At 59.7% G+C, this 21133-nt stretch overlaps 1 protein-coding gene across 1 annotated transcript in view; it reads right to left on the reverse strand.

The window, feature by feature from the left end:
- CARMIL2 (capping protein regulator and myosin 1 linker 2) overlaps positions 1-20588 on the reverse strand; it is a 23007-nt gene extending 2419 nt beyond the window's left edge. Inside the window, 36 exon segments of the mRNA XM_029965501.1 lie at positions 259-378; positions 650-1055; positions 1469-1572; positions 3288-3359; positions 3361-3432; positions 3434-3516; positions 4662-4719; positions 5212-5328; positions 5774-5861; positions 6341-6516; positions 6647-6760; positions 7738-7866; positions 8494-8589; positions 8662-8755; positions 9364-9432; positions 10090-10262; positions 10797-10854; positions 11142-11238; positions 11743-11824; positions 11968-12037; positions 12269-12373; positions 12469-12545; positions 12674-12751; positions 13128-13237; positions 13461-13547; positions 13711-13805; positions 14149-14237; positions 14314-14389; positions 15404-15477; positions 16193-16263; positions 16876-16973; positions 17287-17408; positions 18693-18752; positions 19015-19065; positions 19197-19288; positions 20484-20588. Of these exon segments, the coding sequence (XP_029821361.1) occupies positions 259-378; positions 650-1055; positions 1469-1572; positions 3288-3359; positions 3361-3432; positions 3434-3516; positions 4662-4719; positions 5212-5328; positions 5774-5861; positions 6341-6516; positions 6647-6760; positions 7738-7866; positions 8494-8589; positions 8662-8755; positions 9364-9432; positions 10090-10262; positions 10797-10854; positions 11142-11238; positions 11743-11824; positions 11968-12037; positions 12269-12373; positions 12469-12545; positions 12674-12751; positions 13128-13237; positions 13461-13547; positions 13711-13805; positions 14149-14237; positions 14314-14389; positions 15404-15477; positions 16193-16263; positions 16876-16973; positions 17287-17408; positions 18693-18752; positions 19015-19065; positions 19197-19288; positions 20484-20523 (3603 nt within the window). The 5' untranslated portion in view covers positions 20524-20588.
- Positions 20589-21133: the final 545 nt, after the last annotated feature.

Consider the following 21133-nt stretch of genomic DNA (forward strand, 5'->3'; position numbering starts at 1 on the left):
CTGGCAGAGGGCAGGGTGCTGCCAGGCTCTGGGGTGGCTGCAAGGGGTGGGTGCATGCCAGAGAAGGAGGGACAGACAGACAGACACCACACAGCACGTAGGAATCCACATAACAGTCCCCTTGCAGAGGGTTAGGTGACAGGGCAGAGGCCATGAGCAGCAGCAGCACAGAGCTGCCACCCCTCTCATCCCATGGACCACCATCTCCACCCACCCTGGGGGTGCAGGATCCATCCTGAAAATGGAGCCACTCCCCACCTGCAGCTTCTTGCTCTCAGCAGCCGGGCCCTTGGTGACGCCGATGCGGTGGAGCATGACCTGCACACGCTGCTCGAAGGAGCTGGACAGCTCCCCCTCGCTCTTCTCCAGGTGCCTCTTCTGTAGGAGAGACACAGCCCTGCCAGGGACATGGACCCGCCACAGCACCTACAGCACCCACCTGCCTGCCTGGGGAGGACCCAGGTCCCCAACCCCAAGTGTGCCACCGGGAGACGGTGACACGGACATGATCTAGTAGGGACATCCCCACCCATTGCTCCGGTGTCCCTGCATTCCCTGGTGACCCCACCACCAGCATCCGTGGGTGGGAGCAGCACACACTGGGAGAGCCAAACAGCAGTGGTGGCTCAGTGACCGTGACAGTGCTTACCTTGTCATGCCTGACCCCCAGCGCATCCTCATCCTCCCCGGACAGCAAGATGAGTGACTGGGATTTGCCCTCCCGAGAGTACTTGGGCCGGATCCTTCGGGCAGAGTCGGGGGTCTGGCAGTGCTCAGGCTCTCCCTGGGGCTCAGCAGCGAGTCCCCCCTCCTCCGATTTACTCAGTGGCTTCCCCGCCTCGCCCGCCTTGCTGGGGGCTCGTAAAATGTCACTGAGCATTGAGCGCCTGCTCCTGGGGGCAGCGGGACCACCCTCGGGCTCCTTCTCACACCTCGAGCCCCGGCTGGATTTGGGTTTCTTGAAGGCAAAAAAATTCCCGATTTTCTTCTTGAGGGTGCGGGAGCCAGAGGGAGCCAGAGGGGCTGATCCTGGGCAGGTCTCCGGAGCCGCAGGGCTAGGGAGAGATGAAGCATTGGAAAAGGTGAGCTCCAGGCTGCTGAGAGACAAGGGATCAGCTTTTTCCCCCACCACCACCTCAAATGGATCCAGAGACCCTGGACATCCCACCTGAGATGACAGTATCCTGCCAAGGGCACCCATTCCCAGTGAGGGCTCCCATGGGTGCTGCCTCATTGCCTCCCCAGTGCAGGACAGACCCCATGGCCACATTCTGCACCCTGTGGCTGCTATCCCAGTCCTCCCCCCCCAGCCTTGCCCTGGGCAATGCCCCCGGGTGTGCTGCTTTCCCCAGCATCCCTTTGGCACTGGGACCAGCAGCGTTTGCAGGAGTGGCTGCTGAAATCCCAGGGATGCGTGCGTGACAGAGTGCTGGGCGGGTGAGGGGCCCTGGGATCCCCCCAGGCTTACGGCAGTGCTTCTGTGATGAGCCTCTTGGCAAAGAAGTCCTCCAGCCCCTCGTCCACACGGGTGATGCTCCTGTCCTCGCTGTTCTCACAGGCCACGGGCTGTACCTGTGAGCAACCACGGCTGTGAGCCCAGTGTGGGGCAAAGGTTCCCCAGGCACAAAGAGGTGTCACCCACGCCTGTGCACAAACAAGTGGGTGCCCACACAGGACAGGTGCTGGCACCCTCCATCTCGTACCCAGCATGAAAGCCAGACCACAGTGTTATCAGTTGCATCCCAGCTCTAATCCTGCTGCATCCCTTGAGCATTGGGAGGCTCCAGCCAGTCCCAGGCTCCTGCCAGCCCCTCGCCCCTCTGGGTGCCACGTGTGGGGCTCCTCAGCACAGTGGCTGGGTATGGCACCCATACTTGCTCAGGTACACTTGTGTTACACCCAGGTCAGGTGGTTCTGACCCTCCTGGTTTACACACAGTGGCAAATCCTGCCAAAGCCCTCCTAGAGCTGGGCCAGGCCTCTGACCCTGCTGGCTCTGTGGGAGAAGCCTTTAGCAGAGATGCTTCCTCCATTTGAGCTCCAAGGAGGGGACCCCACACTGCCGGTGGGTGATGGAGCAGGTGACCTGCAGGGGCCCCACATCTGTATCCTTCAGATGCTTCAACTACAGCCTTGGAGCGTCACCACAGCCTGCATGAAGGCCACTCAGTCCCTCCCCATGGCCAAATGGTCCACGCCATGGCCAAGCCTTCCTCCATGGCACCTTCCTCTCCGTGGCATGTGGCGCCGCATCAGTGGCTTCCTATTGATGAGAGGGAGGCGCTTCCCCACCGGTGACATTTCAATCCATAACGACTTTTCATTACAGCTGGATTGATGCCGTTCAGGAGCCGTTCCAGCCATCTGAGATCTGCTCTCCCTGTCACATCACATCCATCAAAGCCTGTCCTTGCTCAAGCCTTGGCCCACCCTGGGTGCCAGGCGTGCCTGTCCCACTGCAGGGTGATGGTCCCCCGGCCCTGCCTGGCCCGGCCAGCCTCCAGCACCCACCCTGCCTGTGGGACACAGCTCCTGCCTCTCCTCCGGCCCCGCGCCAGCGCTGATCCCACTGCCATCCAAGGGCAAGCATCACCGTGGCCATGCAAGCTGGGGCTTTCTGGCAAGTGAAAGGATCCAGCTGCATCACGGTGGCGTGGGGACAAGGTGATGCCAGCAGGATCCAGCCCCAGGGACAGCGACGGAGCTGGACTTACCACCGACTGCACCCAAAAGTTACTTTTCCTTTGGGAAAGGGGGTGCAAAGGCAGGATCCCCATCCACTCGCCTGTTGGATGGGGGGCAAAGCAAAACCCACCCCGCCACAGCTGGCAGAGCCCCACCAGCATCACTGGGAGCCGTGGTGGCCACCGGTGCTTCAGGGACGATGGGTTTTGGATGAGGGGGAGCAAACTGAGCGCAGGAGGAGGGAGGCAGCCGGAGCCATTGCCGAAAGCATCGCCGGCCCTCTGCACCCAAACTCTGCGGGTTTTTTCATTCCTCCCTGCCTCCTTGCCGGCTCCCACCGCTCAGCAGGAAAGGGGATGGATGATCCCCCTCGCCCCCCGCCCAGCCCCCTTGCCCATCCTTTGGGGCAGCCCCCCTCCGAGGAGGAGGCTCCGGCAGCAGCTGAAATGCAGGATAATAAACCCACCGCGCCTCCTCGCATCTCATTTTCCTGCCTTGCAACAAATACTGACCGCAATAATTCACCCAAGCGGGAAAAAAACCGGGAAAAACAGACCAAACACACACCACCACCCCCCTTGGCCAGCCGCGCCCCCCCCTTACATTGGGCTTGCTGGGCGGCTGCTTGTGCCGGCGGTTGGGCCGGGCCTGGCTTTGTGCAATGTGCTCCAGCTTTCTCGCCGGCGGTCGGCAGGTCCATAAGAATCCGGTGGCGTGGGCGTGGCGGGCTCGTGGCGGGGAGCGAGCCGCGTCGCAGGCTCAGCATCCTTGGTGGAGGCAGGGCCGTGGCCGGACGGTGCGGCGGGCTGGAGTGACGGCGGCGCCCGGTGAGCTCGGAAGCCGCTGGCGTCTCGACCCGCCGGCCGGCTCCAGCTCCGACACAGCCACGAGGCGAGAGGGTCCTTAGTTGACGCCCGGCCGGCCGGCAGGCCCTCCCCAATCACAGTCATCATTTCATCATCATCATCACCGACGCCGTCACCTGTCGCCCACGCCGGAGGCGTCAGCGGGCTGGCTCCGCCGGGGAGGGAGCGTGGGCCGTTTTTGCCCCCCCCGGGGGGAGCGCGCGTGGCGGCTTTGCGGCGCAGCCCGGGATGGATCCTGCCACCGCCGCTGGAGGTTGGCGTGCAGGGAATGCTGGGGGGATGTGGGGAGATGCTCGGGCAGGGACGGAGCAGAGCCCCGCAGCCGAAACCTGCGGCAGGCAGCAGTGGTACGGAACGAGCTCTGCCAGCGCTGGCCCGAGGAGCAGCACCCACAAACACACACGTTTTGCCCTGCAGGCAGCTCCTCACCACCCCCCCGTGTGTTCCCTAGGCTGGGGGTCAGGATGCTGTGGGGCTCAGGGACACCAGGAGTCACCTGGGGACACCGGGGTGCTGGGCACTGGAGTCTGGCACAAGCTCTGCTTTAGTCAAGGCACTGAAAAGCAGAAGTTGCCCATCAGCTGCTCATTGCCTGTGCCTGTGCCCCTCCTGTGCCCTCCTCCTCCCTTTCCTAGGCACACAGGGCTCTAGGGGCAACACCAGGAGCAAGGAGAACCCGTGGACAATGTCTTCTCCCCAGGTTTGTTGGGTGAGTGGATGGGTGGGTGATGCCCATGCCCAGGGTGGTCCCTGGGATGGCTATGGGAGATGACATGGCTTCCACAGTCACAGACAAACCTCCCACCCCTGCCTGGCTACATGAGGAGAGAGCTCAGGGCATTTACCCCACTGCCCAAGGGCACTGAGCCAGCTGACCTCCCCAAACCAGCATAAGAGCAAGGTCAGGGTGAGCTTTCCCCACAGACCCCCACCACAGCACTGGGAGAGGCTCTCCAAAGGGTCCAGCTCCTGCTGCCCACAGCCTGTGACATCACCATGGAGGGCTCTGCCCACCAGCCCCCCAAACAACTGCTGCAAGCCCCCTGTCCCTGCCGTGCCCCAGCTGAGCCGCAGCAGGGGGACAGTTCCCCAGTGACCTTACTTCTCACACTTGGCGTGGGCCGAATGCTCCTGAAGTGCTTGTTTTTCCTCCGCAGGGCCATCTTGTACTGCAGGGAGACAGGGATGGTGGCGGCTTCGGCGTGGACAAGCTGGCTGTGCTGAGTGGCATCCTGTGGCAGCTGGAGCCAGCCAGGCTTTGCCAGGTGACGGGTGCAATCCCCCCATCACCCCCAGACCCGCAGCACTGCACCCCCTGATCCTGTCCCAGCTCCAAAATCCCCCATGACGCTGGATTGAATACTTCCCCATCCAGGACCCTGCAGCACGCTGGATCCCAGAGCAACAACAGCAGGAGAGGGTGCAAACAGCCAGGACCAGCTGGGCCACCACAAGGACAAATTCCCGGTGCCAGCAGCATGGCCTGGCAGGCTAATGGTCCCATTTCCCAGCACTAATTGCCTTAGCACTGCCCTGGGGGGGTGCCGGGGGGTGCCTGAACCCGGAGAGGCTCCGGTGCTAAGCCCGGCATCATCCGGTAAGGCGGATAAAAGGTGGTTATAGCGCGGGCATCACGCGGCAGCGCTGGGTTTGGACCCTACCTCCTCTGCGGCGAGGTCCAGAGGATTCTTGCCCCTCGCCAGCGCGGTGGCATCGTCCTCAGCCGACTCCGGCAGCAGCACCAGGAGGTCGAGCCCCTGCTTGGAGAGGCTCTCTGCCTAAAACCATTAGGAAGCGCTTAAATTATCCCGGGGGCTGAAGCGCGCCCGGCTGCCCTGTGTGCTCCGTGCTGCTCCGCTCCCTACCCACGGCTGGGATTTGTGAGCGGATTTAGGCCTGATTAGCCGGCTGCCAGCCCCAGCACAGCTGCCCCGCGCCTGCCCCAGTGCACGAGTGGCCAGCGCCCGGCTTCACCCCAGCACCCCCCACCACACCACACGGCAGCAGCTCCAGGACTTTGCTCAGGGTGTTAATGTTGCTGTGACCACACCAGGAGAGGATTACCTGGCGGGAAAACCAGCCTGGGTGGAAATTGTCCTGCTTCTCAGACTGCAAATCTGTGGTGACAGTGTTGGCTGGTGCCCGGGCAATGCTGGGGTACCCCTATCCCACATCCCAGCACCACATCCCTATCCCGCAGGTGCTGGTGCCCCTGGCACTCACCAGTTTGCACTGGGCGATGGTCAGGTCTCCCAGCACAGCATCCACGATGCAGTCGGCCGCAGCGGCTGTGATGGACAGCTTGATTTCACTGGGAGCAGAAAGAGTGGTGTCAGGGCCAGCACCCACCCCCTGCAAGCCATGGAGCCAGCCCCACCCAGGGAAAGCCTGCTGAGGAGATGGATGCTTGGCTGTGGCACCCAGGATATGCCCTGTGCTGTGGCTCACTGGGTTTGTGCTGCCAGAGCAAGAATGGCAACAGGGGCTGGCTGGGATGGAGGATGCCAAGTGCATTCCCACACTGATGGTTTGGGCTCCCCTCTGCCAGCCACAGGGGTGTGCCTGCAGGCACATCATCCCATGGAGCCCCCCAGCTTCCCAGGGACACATCCAAACTAGACCCAAGCAGGAAGCAAAGCCACGGCTGGGAAAACACAGCAACAGGACCCAGCACATCACCACCAGAATGTAGGGAGAGGGGAAGTTGGTAGGCAACCCCCAAAATCCTCCTCTGGCCCCGTGAGTGAGTGACAGTTGTTGAGCCAGGAGGAAGAACGGCACATCACCCACTTCAGCTTGCTGAAGACATCAGTGACCATCTGGTCCAGGACGGCACTGAGGCTGAGGTGGTCCTGGAGGCAGATCCGCTCCGACATGGCATTGACCAGCTGATCCCTGACCCCGCTCTTCTGCACCACGTCTGGGCACAGGCTGTGCGCCGTGTCCAGCACCGCCTGCATGATCGCCTGCAGTGTGGGGGACAAAGGCGAGTTTTGGTGCCTTTCTGTCTCCATTCACGTGGTTTCCAGGAGGCACCATCTCCCTTATCCTTGGGCCAAGGCTGATGAATATCCCATGCTGCCCATGGATGCCCACCTGGATTTCCCAGCTGCAGGTCTGCGATGCTTCCTCCGTGAGACACTCCAGCTTGTGCTGCAGCTTGCCATTCTGGTATGGGGTGTTTCCTGCCTCATACAGGAGGGGTAGGATCTGCCATGGGAAGAGAGATGGTATGGATCATCCCACGCCACTTCATCTTCGCTTCCCATCCTTCCATGCTCAGCCAGCAGCTGTGACTGTGCCATGGAAGAGCATCACCTGCATCATCTGGGCAGACCTAGAGACTTGGTTTTGCTGGGCCAGGGTGGGGCATCCTAGTCCCTCAGAGTCCCTGTCCCCTCCAGATGGACCCTCAACTGCTGCCCACCCCCCACTGACCCTCCCTCCCCTCCTGCACACCACTGCACTGCTGCCTGCATCAGCAGAGATGGTGTCCCATCCCTTTCACCCCCTTTCCAACAACAGCACTGTCCTCTTAAATTCTATGCCCACCAGATTAAGTACCTAAGGGGGTGCTGAGAGAGTTGGGAAAAAGGGAAAAGAGATGGTTTGAAGAGAAGTAGAGGAGGAGGAAAAGGTGCAATGGGGAGAGAGAAACAGGACCAAGAGAATCAAACCAGATCTGACAGTGCCAGGAGCTGCCCAGCCAGCGTGGTGGATTTCATCGTGGGCTGATGGAGCACTCTCATCACTAGGGTGGGATGAGGGTGTCCCAGGAAAGACAACCCCTCAGGGATGCAGGGAGGTTTCTCACCAGTGTGGGCATCTCTGGGTTGCAGGGCGTGCCCAAAGCTGGAGCAGTCACCTCTCCAAAGGAGGGGTGTGCGAGCATGGGATGCAAAAGAGAGGGTGCACTTGTAACCTCTGCTTCCCCTGGGGGGTGCACACAACTGTGTGCCTTTGGGGCGAGGGGACTGAGAGCATTTTGACCCTTGCTCTAGAAGGGAATTCAGAAATCCTCAGCTGTTTCCTAACGTCTGCAGATGCTCGGTGACGTGCATCTGTTGCATCGACATTCTGGCGTTCCCTGACTGCTGGTTAATGGTGTCATTAACTGATCAATGCCCCGCTTCGATCCCGAGCTGGTGCCGGGTGAGCCGAGGGGGTTTCCCGCGCGGGGCACTCACGCTGACGGAGAGGTTGGCGTTCCTGATGGCCTCCTCCGCACACAGGACGTCCGCCTGCACCTCCCTGCCCGGGCAGGTGCTGAGGATGTCGACGTGCTTCTGCACGCTCAGGCAGATCTCATTCACCATCTGGAGCACAGAGAGGCTGCGTCATGTGCCGGCGCCAGAGCAGCACTGCCAGTTCCCTTCCCTGCCGTGGTGCTCCCGGAGAAAAGGCTGCTCGGTGGGGGCACTGGCAGGCTACAGCCCCCCGGAGCAACCCTGCCTAATAACCAGGGGTGCCACATGGCAGGGACTCGCTTGCAAGAGTGCACAGATTGCTGGGAACACGCTGTATGGGGTAGTGTAGCAGCAAGTTATCTCAGCATTGCATATGCATGAAATGCATGGATGAAACCAGGAGGGTTCCTTGGAGATCTGCTTTCTGCCCAGCCCCATTCCCATCATAGAACTGTGGAATGATTTGGGTTGGAAGGGATCTTAAAGGCCATTTAGTTCCAACCCCCCTGCCATGGGCAGGTACACCTTCCACTAGGCCAGGTTGCTCCAAGCCCCATCCAGCCTGGCCTTAAACACTTCCAGGGATGGGGCATCTCCCACCCCTCTGGGCAACCTGTTCCATCCCTCCAATCTGCTCTGCTCTCCACTCAGGAAAGGTGAAAAGGGGGTTGTGCTGCTTGCAAGAGCTCAAACTAGCAAGCCAGGGTCATTTGGGGCAGGGGAGAGCAGCCCCATGCAGCAACTGGGCCATCAAACCTGTTCAGAAGAGGTGGTGAGGATGCCCTGCTGCAGCCGGAAGGTCTGGGCCGGCAGCGTCTGCCGCAGCTGGTTCCTGGTCAGGCAGGACTGGAGCTGCAGAGGCAAGGGGCCATGAGCAGTGTGGGTGGCACCCAGCCCTGCACCCCTCAGCCCACATCCCCTCACCTTGTGCACGGCCTGCTCCGTCCTCTCGGGGTTGCTGCGATACGCCTGCACCACGTCGCTCATCGGCAGCGGCATCGACTTGAGGGTGTAGTTCCTGTGAGGCAGCGTGGAGAGAGCAGGTGCTGCTGGACCCAGCGCTCATCCCCACCCTTCATGTCCCCACAGACATGACACAGGTCCAGAGCCCACCCAATGGCAGCCTGGACATTGTCCCAGGGTCCAGCCCTGGAGATAGGGATGGCCAAACTCTGGCCGTCAGCAAACCCTGACGGGGAGGCAGCGACCGCCTGCCCAGGCTCTCCATGCACCCCTCTTTCTTCAGACCTCCAGGGAACCTGCACAGCCAAGCACCAGACCCGAAGGTGGGTGTGCTCAGCAGGTGTCCTCAGCAGGAGGAGAGGGGCATCACATCAGCACCACCAGCAGATCCCCCTGCCCTCGCTGGGGGCTCCGTGGGTGACACGAGGCTGTGCTGGTTGCTCAGGGAGACCCTGAGGTTGAAGGTGCCATCACGAAACAGTGGCAGGTTGGTTTGCTGGCTGCAAGGCCAGAGCTGTGGACCAACTCCCTCAGGAGGTGTATGCAACTGTGTGATTACAGCTCCAAGGGGACAAGAGGCCCTGGGGACAGTGATATCCTGGTGACAGGGGCTCTTTTGCACGGCAGTAGCAAGCCAGGAGGACCAAGAAGCTCCTTCCTTACCTCTCCAAAGCTTGAGCCACCTCCAGGAGCCCGTGGGCAGTTGTGTTGTTCCTGTCCCAAACCACAGTCCTGCACAGAGAAGGACATGGGTGAGCCCTGCTGCACCCACACAGCCTTGAGGGGGGTGCCAGCAACAGCGAGCCCAAGGATCAGAAAACCTGAAAGTGGGGTTAAAAATCTGAACTTAAACTTTCAAAATCCAAAGTGGGACTTTGCAAGGAGCTGTAAATTAGGCAGGAGGGAGTGAAAGGCTGGGAGGACACAGTCAGGTGCCATCCTGCTGGCAGGGGCAGATATCCCCCAGAGGAACAGCTCTGGCCATGACACCCTTCCCTGTCCCCTGCAGACACCCCTGCCTTGGTTTTGTGGGCACAATGTGGTCAAAAAATGGCATTTTAGGAACCGATAGCAGAGTGTGTGGGAGGGCAGTGACTGCAAAGGTCTGTCTGCAGCACAATGGGCTGTGCAGTAGCCTGGTAAAGAGCTGGCAAGCGCTGGGGCAGGGACTGAGCTGCTCTCTTGGCCCTCACATGTTCCCTGCCAGCAGTTCTAGTGGCTGCCACAAGCACAACATATGGCCACAGCATCTGACAGTGTGCCAGGAATTGTCCAGGACCACATCCATGGTCACCAGGAACCATGACAAGCCTCCTCTGATGGTACCAGCATCCTGCCCAGGACTGCCTGGCACAGGGCACCCACAGGGTGACATAGACCTGCTGCTACCTGAGCTTGGTGTTGATCTGCAGGGCCTTGGCGAGCATCTTGGCCCCCGTGTCCCCCATGGCATTGCCACTGATGTCCAGAGCTGTGAGGCTGGTGTTGCTGCCCAGGGCGCTCAGCAGCACGTTGGTTCCCAGTTTGAGGCGTGATTCAGCCACGGACAGAGACTGGAGAGGCTAGAAAGGGGACAAGGAGGGGAGAGGTGGCCAGGGCACGTGTCAGGGCACACGTCACCCTCGCGGACACAGCCTCCATCCCTGTCCAGAAGCCTCGGGGCTGGGGCTGCTTTTGGAGACACCAAGTGATGCTGCACCCCAAGAAACAGGAGGGCAATGGGTGCTTAGGCAACAGCCTGGATTTAGCTCAGATGCCTGCCAGGCAGTGGGGAGAAAAGAGGGATTTTTTTTGGAATGCTGGGCTGCATCCAGGTTACACCAAGTGTCTCCTCCATGCCTTTAGCCAGACTCAGGCTCCAGCTTTCCCAGATGAACAGGAACAGCTCCCACTTCTCTGTCTGAGCATCTGCTTCAGACCGAGGAAAATAAAAGCAGAAAGGTTTGAATGGCAGTGGGAGGGAGGAAGGTTTGCTCCCAGCCTGTGCCAGGAGGGATCTGGATGGCACCCTGGCATGGAGGCTGCACAGTGGTGGCAGAGGGTGACCAGGAGCACAGATGGGATGGTTGGGGTGGCTGAAGGCAAGCTGGACTTACACAGTCCTCCTCCTGGGTGAGTTGGACGATGCGGTGCAGGACATCCAACAGTCCTTCCCTGCAGGAGAGGCAGGGGGGGTTACATGTGCATCCCCAGGGCCACAGAGGCAGCTGGCAGAGCTCCATCCTCCCTCCCACTCTTGCCTGACACTACAATCCATCCCTGGGACTGCACCAGTTGCTGGCAATTGTCCCCCCACAGCCCCTGGCTCCATGTTGGGCTGGAGCAGCCAGGATGGGCAGGCAATTCCTACCAGCCCCTGGGCTTTCGATGGGGAGACAGAGTGGAGGGGGTGCACGGTGCCAGGATGGCTCCCAGCCTGGGTGCTGCAGCTTTGCACCTACTTGGATTTGATGTTGAAGTTCTTCCCCAGAGAGACGTGCCTAACGGACTTGCTTCTGCCAATGGAGAGCACCAGTGTCACCATGTCAGGGTCAAAGCCTGCAAGAGATGGGAGACGCCCACCAGGATGCTCCAAGCAGTCCACAGAGGTGCCATCAAGGTGGTCCCTCACAGGAGATCTGCAGAGCCACCAGGCTTCCACCACGGGATGGTGGAGAGATGCTCAGGGAGCTCCTGAGCACCTTTCTCCCTTCCTGGCTCCCTCAAGGAGACTGAAGATCTGTGCACAGTCAGAGTCCCTGAGGAGTGAGGATCCCCAGGGAAGGAGCACCCTCTCTGGGCACTCCTGCTATTTGGGGTGCCAGTGTTGTTCTAAGCCATGGGAACACTCATGGAGCTGTAGGTGGCACTTACTTTCTGCCATTGCCCAGAGATGTGCCCTCCATCACCCACCCACCACCCTGGGCAGCATGGGGGGACTTCTCACACCTTTCAGGCAGCTGCCTGCACTCCCATCCTCATAGATGCACCATCCCCAGGGAAATCTGGTGAGACCCAGGAGATGGAGGAGATCTTCTCCCAGGCTGGGAAAAAGCAACCTACCATTGTCAGACAAGTCCAGGCTGCTGACGGAGCTGGCATCAGGGATGAGATCCTGGATGACCTGGGCCCCTGCTGATCTCAGCTTGGAAGAAACAGCAAGACATCAGTACAAGGGGAGGCACCAAGCCCTCCAAATGGGATCCTGCCATGGGGAAGGTCAGACAGGGCACAGACCTCCCCTGACTGCTGCAATGGGACCCTCTGGCTGGGCTGCTGGCCCCTCACCTCACAGCTGCTAAGATCCAGGTGCAGGTCACTGATGTGGCTGTTGTCTGCCAGCCCTTGCAGCAACGCCCTGGAAAAGTCACCAAAGTCCCCATGGGTGCAAGAAATGGGGGCAGCAGCACATGCTGTGGGGCACCCCCAAGGGTCCAGGCAGTGGGAGTGGGGTGCTGGAGAAAACATCCTTCCCAGAGCTCTGCCTCCCACAGCCTCATCCACCCATCCTCCCCAACAGCCCTCAGTGAGGTCCCCCCTGGATTATGCTCATCCCAAATCCCTGGGTGGATTCACAGCCCAACCTCACCTCACGACGTCTGCAGGCAGCTTGGTACCTGCCAGGGAGACGTGCCTGAGGGCACAGGCCTGGCTGAAAAACTCCTTGACGTCAGGGGAGATGGTTTTCACCCTCCTGAAAAGGATGGGCACAACGTGGCATCATCTGTCACCCAGCACCAGCCACCTGCCCGGGTACCACTCTCCCCTCACGCCATCCCAGGGCCTTACCTGTGGGAGTACACGTTTTTGGAGAGATCCAGGTGGATGAGGCTGTTGTGGCACCCGTGGACCAGGGCTCCAAAGAGCTGCCAGGGTGGGGAGGCAGGTTGTGTGGAGGAGGACCCAGAGGTGCTGCAGCCCCTCACACGGCCCAGGGGTGGAGGGGGACTGAGGGCAGGGTCTCACTGCCAGGAACCCCTCGGTGGGTACTCACAGCATCCAAAGGGCAGTCCGTGCCAGCCAGGCTGAGGTGGGACAGAGAGTGGCACTGGCGGAGGAGGCTCTGCAGGCTCTGTGGGCAGAGGGGGCTCAGCAGCTCTGCCCAGGACCCTGAACCCCCCCACTCAGCAGCCCTGAAATCCCAGCTCCAGCCTATCTCCTCCCTCCTGCTGAGCCCAAGGGTGAGTCCTGCACAGAGGGACCCGCTCACTCATGGGATACATCCTTGCTCCAGGTGGCATCTCCCACCTTCCCACAGGGAGATGCAGAGGGATGTCCCCAGGGCTTCCCCAGCTGCTCCTGGGCAGTCAGGGGGCTGTCTCAGCCGTGACATTCCCATCCCTGGGGTGCTGGAAGGCTGGGCACAGACCCCAGGATACCAAAGCCATCCAAACCATGCTGGGGACAGATCCCAGGCAGTGTCACCCCATCACATCATGGGTACTCACACTGATGTCATCCCCAGCCAGGGTGCCGGGGTTTCCAGACAGGTCCAGGTGCCGGAGGGAGAATCCAATGGCTTTGTTATCTGCAAGGGCCTTGCACAGTGTGCTCATCCCTGCTCGAATAGAGGGGGAGAGATGGATGGCCACAGGTTCCCTGCACTGGGGAGAGCCGTGGAGCAGAGGAAGGGGCATTACCCTCCAGCTGGGGCAGCAGGACATCACATCCATGAAGATGCCCTTTCCAGGGTGTCCATGTGGCCCCTCCAGCCACCCCTTTTTTGCTGGGTTGGCCTGAGAGCTGCCGTGCTCAGCCTCCCAAGGGCACCTGGGCTGTACCTTTGGCTGTGAGCATTGTCCTGGCCAAGCTGAGACTCTGCAGACCCTTGGAACTCTTCTCCAGGTGCCGGCTGAAGGCAGCAATTCCTGATGAAAGAGCAGAGAGCCCTGAATCGCTGTGCCAGCACAGAAGGGTGTCCATCTCACCCTGAGCTACAGCCCCCAGGACAAGGGGCAGCTGCTGGTGGGATCCGGAGCTGAACATCAGTTTTCATGGGTGAAAACTCATCCCAGCCCAGAATTTGGGTACCTCTGTCTTCCAGCTGGTTGCCAGAAAGGTTGATGGTGTGCAGGACAGAGTCGGGATGGTTGCTGAGTGCCTGGGCCATCCTCTGCACAAAGTCACTGTGGGGAGAAGGGTCACCCATCTGAGCGAGGTTTGGACACTTCCAAGAGACACAGCCACCAACCCCATAGCCTTATGGGGACAAGCCACCAGGTCCTGCCTGTGTGGCAGGGCTGGCTCCATCTGAGAAGCCAAGAACATCTCCGAGGGCGGGTGGAGTTCACTGGCCTTCCAGGCTGTGGGGGCCTCTGCTCCCAGTGTGCTTCACACTGTGGAGGGCAGGGAGCCACCAACACCCCCCTGGCACATGGTTCCACGGACCCCCCTGCTCCGTGCCTTGAGGGAAGCACCACCAGGCTGCCAAGACCCTGCTCATCACTGCCTTGCAGCCCCTTCACTTACGCTTTCAACCCGCTGTTTTCCAGCACCAGCTCCTCCAGCGTCACCGATTTGCTGAGCATGTAGAGCAGCTGCTCTGAAATCTCCTGATTCTGGCAGGGGAGAAGAAAACCTCTCTGGAAACCTGGCCACCTCTGCTGGTCCCAGCACCGCAGCACCAGCACTCACCAGCCTGAAGTCCTTGCAGGAGAGCTTGGTGAACCACAGGTTGAAGGACAAGGCAGCGACACTCAGCGCCACATCTCTGCAGGGTGACAGGGATGAGGGAGTCAGGGCCGGGATGAGACAAGGGTGGTCCCAAATGGGTGCCCCAAAGCACCCAACCATGAGGTTCCCCAGGACACCCAACCCTGGGATGCCCCAAGACACCCAAACTCAAGGTGCCCCAACACAGCGTTCAACAGAGCAGGATTGGTCCATGAGTTTAAAGCAACCCACAAACACAGCTTATCTTTCCCAGATTATTCCCCTGGGCAAAATAAAATTACTCAAACTATTTGCATGCTTCTATCTAAACCCCTGGGTTTCAAATTCTTTTTAGTTCTGGGCTCTCATGTGAAGACACCACAGGTTTTGCTCAAGTGGAAACAAGTTTCTTTTTTACTTCCCCATCCAGAGAAATCTCTAAAAATGTCTCCTTTTTGGCCAGCTGAACATAGATCCTCTGTTCCCCAAAACACTCAGCCCAGAACTCTGATTTGCTGCAGCCTCACCCCAGAGCAGAGCCCTTGTTCCATCTTTCTTGGGATGGAGACACGGCTGAGCCCTACAGGGACAACTCCAGGCACAGCCTGAGCTCACAGCCCACTATCAGGTTATTATAAGGTGACAATAAGGTGACAGTAAGGTTATAACAGAAGTTTGGGGTGGCTGGTAGGGAGCAGTGCCAAGTTTCGGGGAGGCAAGTGGCACCAGTTGCTTTGCATAGGGAAACACCTGACAGCCACGAGCTGCCAGAAGCCACTGTGACGTTGGGTTTCCACCCCTGTAAGCAGCTCACACAGGCTGATTTAAGAGTTAAAAATGAACAGAGAGGCTGCCTGGGCTCTGGGTTGTTGCCCCGTGGGACAGGGCTTGTGGTGTTTGGTGTGGGGGAGCATCAGGCTGCAGATGTGGTGTCTCTGGAGGGTGTAAAGTGACAAATACATCTAACACGAGCAGAGGAGCGTGTTGGGGCACCCCTGACAGCGTCAGGGAGGATGAGGATGAGGGCTGGTGTGGCACAGGGCACCACAGGCAGCACAGTTGGGGGACTCACCGGCTCTCCAGGTGGCTAAAGTCCAGCAGGTTGAACTCCCGGCAGTCCTGGCTGTGGTAAATGTTGTCCACGTCCTTCCCAGAAAGACGGACACATGGATGAGGCTCAGCACCTGATCCTGGGGATGGCTCAGGTGCCCAGCGCTGCTGGAGGGAGCTGAGCCCTTGGGAACCCTCTTCTGGGGAGCCCCTTGCCTATACTCCAAGCCCAGAACCTCCCCTGGTGCTCTGGGTGGCAGGGAACATGTCCCAGCTTGGCAGGACAGATTGGTGTGTCTTGGAGCAACTTTGCAGGGATTGTCCAGAAGAAGGAATGTACCCCGGGCTGGTGGGAGTGAGGGTGTGGGAAGAGGTGGGAGGAGATCAGTGTTCCAGAGGGAGAGGGGTCCTGTTATAGCTGGCTCCCAGCAGGGAGCTCCTCTACTACAGACATTCAGCAAAGTCCCAGATTTTCAGGGATTCTCTTTAGATCACAGTCTGGGAAAGAACCTGGTCCAAGGCATCTGACCCCCACCTGCACTTTGATTCCAGCCCACCAAGGAGCAGGGGGCACTGAAGCCAGGCAAAGCTGCAGTTCCCATCTCAGATACCCCTGGGATGTCTCTGGTCCCTGGGATGTCCCAGCCCCACACCCAAGCCAGGCAAAGCTGTGGTTCCCAGCTCTGGCACGTCCCAGCCCCAGCAGCCCCACGAGGCTGCTGTCTGGAATGGAGGCACCCACAAACATCCTGCTTCCCTGCCCACCAGGTGACACTGCCACTGCCTCCAGCCCCGGGATGGACCAGCTCACCCACTGGATCTCCTCGCGGAAGGCAAAGCCGTTGTAGTCACACAGGGCAGCGTAGGTCTCCGAAAACCCCCCTGCAAAGAGAAGGCAGTCTTGGGGGCAGGCCTTCCCATGGGAACATGGAGGAGACCTTTGGGGAGGGCAGGAAACAAGAGAGGGATGGCAGGGACTCAGAAGGATGGTGAGGGCTCCCCCCTCCCTCCTCAAAGGGGTCAGAGATCTCCTGTCAGCCCAAAAGCGATCGCCCAGCTCGGGGGGCTGTGGCTTGCTTTGCTTGATCCATGAGGATACCAGGCAAGGCACATTGCTATGGTGATAACAGAGGTATCCTGCTCCAAACCAGGCTACAGGAAAAGCTCTGCAGCTATGCTGTGTGAAGTGAGAGGAAGCATCCACAGCTGCAGGTCCTCACAGGTGGATACTGAGCATCCTTTCTTCACAGCTGTCCTGCTGCTTCTGGGGGAACTACATCCCATCAAACCTGCTCTTGCCCCAGGGGACAGGGTGGGCTGGTGGAGAGTAGACCCCACTAGCAGGGCTCCATCTGTCTGAAGGCACCATGGTGCCCTGCCAGCAGAGGTGGGGGCTGTCAGCAGAGCTGGTGTTGGTGGATGCAGGGCTGGGATGGTCCCCAGGCTGCTCCAACCCTCCTGGTCCTGCCTGGAGGAGGTTACAGCAGGACTTACCACAGGGCCCAGGGCTGCTCTGCAGCATTTCCTCCAGCGAGTCCAGGATCTGCTGGATCCTCTCATACAGGCTGGGGGGGGAGTTCTTGAGCAGTGTCCTGGGGAAGGATCAGAGGGATGTGTGGTGGTGGGCCAGGAGAAGAGGGTCTCCACCACTTTATGCTTAGCTGTAACCTTGTGCATAGGGTGGCCAGAAATATTCGGCCAGGAAGCAGGGTCTGGCCTTTTTCCATGTTGCTCCTGCTAAAACACACTATTGTGCACCCATCCCATGTTTGGGACCTTCTAGTTGCAGGTGTCCCTGCCCATGGCAGCAGGGTTGGAACGAGATGATCTTCCAACCCCGAGCATACCAGAATTCTATGATCTGGGACTTTTCTGAGCCACCCCTGAGGAGCAGAAGACCCTTACCCAAGGGATGAGTCTGGAAAGACCTTCTTAAGTGACATGGTGACATGGATAACAACTTGCTCCAAATCATCCAAGGACATGAACCGGAAGGCGTAAGATGCTGCATCTGTTTCTATGACAACCTGCGGGGTCCAAAGGATGAGAGATGCCTGAGCAAGCTGGCAGCACAGAGTGTCCCCAAGCCCCCAGACATGATGGTGACAGCCATCAGCTCCTCGGTGCCAACCCAGCCAGAGCACCATGAGCACAGGGAAGGCCGTGAGCACCAGGAATTCAGGATAAAATACATTCAACAGACTGTAACGTGCAAGAATAAGGCATAAACCTCGCCAGAATTCACGCTAAGCTGATGCAGAGGCAGCCCAAGGCAGTGGGGTGAGAACAGCCTTGCCTCTGCCTGCAGCAGCCGCAGCTGAAGGATGGAGGTTTCCTCCCTGAATTTATCTAATCGGGTTTTGAGGCTTTTTTAGCTTTTGGTTCCTACCAGGAAAAAGAAAAAAATCCCATGGCAACACTCTCCCTGATTTAATTACACGCTGATTGAGGCGTGGGAGCAAGATGACAATTATCCACCGGCATCGGGCGAGGACGGCGCTTCCGCCGGTGCCCGGGGCTGTGGAGGCAGGAGAGCGTGGGTCTGCCTGCACATTAACAACCTCTGGGCTCTCCATAACACAGTCAGATGTCTCACCCCCCTCCACCCTGAGGTTTCAACCCCCAGCACCCCTCAGTCTCTGCCCAGGTCCTTTAGTTCTCTCCTGGGGCTCAGCCTCACAGCCTCCCGAGCTGCAGAAACCCTGTTTAGAGGCTGAGCCCACTGTCACTGGTGATGCTTTAACAAGCAGAAGCCAGGCAGGAGGTTAAAAAGGACCAGACAGGAGGTTAACAAGGACCACAGCCCTGTCTCAGCCAAAACATCCAAGCCAAGGCATCCCATTCCTCTCTTCCATGGTTCCCACTGCTGCATCTGCCCTATGTGCCTGTCTCTCTCTAAGAGGATTAACTGGGTTTAAAACACCGTCCTGCTAAATTTGTCTTCACCTTGGTAAGTCAGCAGCCATTTGTCACCTTGTCCCTGCTGAGCATGGCCAGGTGCTGTCTGCAGCTGCTGGAGGGGAAGAGGTGCAGGCACCTACCCAGCACCCCTGGGTGCCTCCCTGCACCTCCAGCCCAAGGGTGAGTCCCCCAGTGAGGCCATAAGAGGATTTATTTTCAGGTGGAAAAGAGATAAATAACCTGTGGAGCTCTCAGGGATCATCACTGGTTACCCTCAACACGCAACGAGGAACCAGAAGGCCCCCAGACCCTGTGGTGGGCTCGAGATCAGAGTTTCCCATGGGGGAAGGAGGGTACAAGTTTGGGGGAGTGCCTGGGCTGGTTTTGCCCTGGGTGTTGGGGCCACTCACCACACTGGGCTCTTGGACTGTCATCTCCCTCACCTCCAGGAAGCTGAAGCTGCTGTGAACCTGTGGGTGAGAAGAGCAGGATCAGCCCCAGCGCTGATGGAGAAGGGGGACCCAAGGGTGCCCCCCAGCTCCCACCCTTCCCCACGCCTCAAATAGTGCCTGACCATGCCCCCAGCCCCTGAACCAGCCCCCTCCCCTTCACCCTCTGCTCATCCTGCTCCTGAGGGTTTCCCAGGCCCAGCAGCCCAGGTGACCCACCCCAGTGCCCCAAGGCCCCCCAGGCACCTCAGGGCTGTACCAGGCACAGGGTCCCCACACTCACCCTCACCGGCAGCATCACCGGCAGCACATACGCTCGCCAGGGCGTCAGCACCTAGGCAGGGGGACACTGGTGTGACAAGGGACAGTGGTGACCCGGGAGCCACCCCTGTCCCTCGCTGCAGCCATGAAACAGCTGCCTGTGGAAACCAGGAAAGCAGGAACCAGTCCAGACTCTGCACGTACCAAGATGAAGTCGTCATACTTGGACTTCACCTGCAGCTGGACACTCAGCACCAGGAGCACCTTCTTCGTCCCCAGGAAGGTGGTGATGCCCTCTGAAAAGACCAACATCCACGTGAAATGAGGTGGCTGAAGTCACCTTGGTTCTCTTCCACACGCCCTGCTGCCCCTGGGGACACTGTCCCTGCATACCCACCCGAATATACTCCTCTCCATCCACGCCAGAAAGTCACACTGGTTGCTCTCATCTAAACCACACACTTCACCAGCTGTGGGTCTCATTTGCTACTCGAATGATGCACCCACTTGCCCATCACCTGCCACAGCCTTGGCTGAGCACAGGGCTTTGGGGTCATTGGTTCACCCTGCCCGTGCTGCCTCGCTCACTGGGAGCTGGCACTGAGGGACAAGAGGGCCCTGATTCCTCTCATTTCCTTCCCAGATTTACCACTGGGGAGCAAATGGGCACCCAATTCCTTCCTCCCCATGGAGCAGCCAGGGTAGTCACATGTACCAACCTCCCCATGTCCACAGACCAGTCTCTCCCATGGTCACTGGACCAGTGTGGGCATTGCTCCTGCCTTGAGTGTCCCCTCCCCACCTGTCCTGATTCCTGCCTCCCATGGGGAGAAACAGGACCAGAACCACAGTTACCCATTGCCATGTGAAGCAAACCAAGCTTCCACAACACCACCAAGCCCTGTGGTGCAGTGGCTGAGCCCCCACAGCCCCACACCCTGGTAGAGCTGGGACCTGAGGCTGCAGGGACGCTGTGACCCAGCTCCTTCCCACCCCACTTCAAGCCTCAGTGGGACTGATGAGGCTGAAGGACCCCAAGATCTCTGTTGTCTTTTGCTTTTCAATCGGATGAGAGAAGTCTGGGAGCAGTGGCACTTCACACACCCCCTGTGCTGGGCTGCAGGCTGTGCCTCCCTGGGGAGCTGCCAGGGACCCCTAACTGGCTGGGAGAATCCAAGCCCATGGGAGTGAGCAGCACCAAGCTGTACCTACAAACTAGGCAGCCTGAGCCATGCAGAACCCCATCCTTGAGGAGACAGGTTATCTGGGGATGCTTTTGGTCCAAACTGAATCCTCAGGCATATGAGTTTTGGGGACAAGAGCAGCCCCCAGACACCTCTTGGACCCCCCTGAATCTCAGCTGCTGCTGCTGAGGAACCTGAAAGTGGCTCTGCCAACCCCAGCACGGCAAACTGGGGCTGAGCAGGCCCCGTACGGGCGCCTTCCATGTGGCAGCGATGCCCCGGCAGCGCGGCGGCGGGCGATGCTTACCTTGCAGCTCAGCAGGGATGCCTCCGGGGGACGCAGCCATGGTCGGGACCGCGGGGTCACCTGCCGGGGGATGCCGGTGTCAGGGCAGCATCCTTGGGCGCCGCGGGAAAGGCGCCCCGCTGGGAGGAAGCGCTGAGGTTACCAACCGGCAGCGCCGCAGCCTCGGTGCCTCCTCCCCCTCCCGGTGCCTCTTCCTGCCCCGTCAGGCGAGATTTACCGCCTGAGCAAGAGAAGCGAAATGAAAGCGACGGTGCCCACGGCCCACCGGCCCCGCCGGGAGGAGGGGGCGTCACTACCCAGCGCCCTTCTCCCCCTGCATGGCATCCCCGGCCAGAGCCTCCCAGCCCGAAGCAGGAGCATCTCTCCCATAGTTCCAGCCTTCCAGGGGTTGAGGATCCATGGCCTGTCCCCATCCCACAGCCCCCTGAGGTGCTTCATGGGGACATATTTCTGCCTGAAGATCGCTGGTGAGTGGGGAGAGGGCAGCTCTACCCTTCACAGCACTGGGTGGTCAGCCCAGCCCCATCACCTTGCATTGGGAATCTGCAAGGGGAGTTAATGGAGATGGGTGCTGGTGCCCACGGCTGAAGGCAGGGCTTTTCCAGAGCAGAAACACCCCAGGCACCCTGCCAAAGTGACTAAATTGCTGT

The sequence above is a fragment of the Manacus vitellinus genome, unplaced genomic scaffold, assembly GCF_001715985.3.
Source record: "Manacus vitellinus isolate BGI_N305 unplaced genomic scaffold, ASM171598v3 scaffold_10_pilon, whole genome shotgun sequence".
NCBI lineage: Eukaryota > Metazoa > Chordata > Aves > Passeriformes > Pipridae > Manacus > Manacus vitellinus.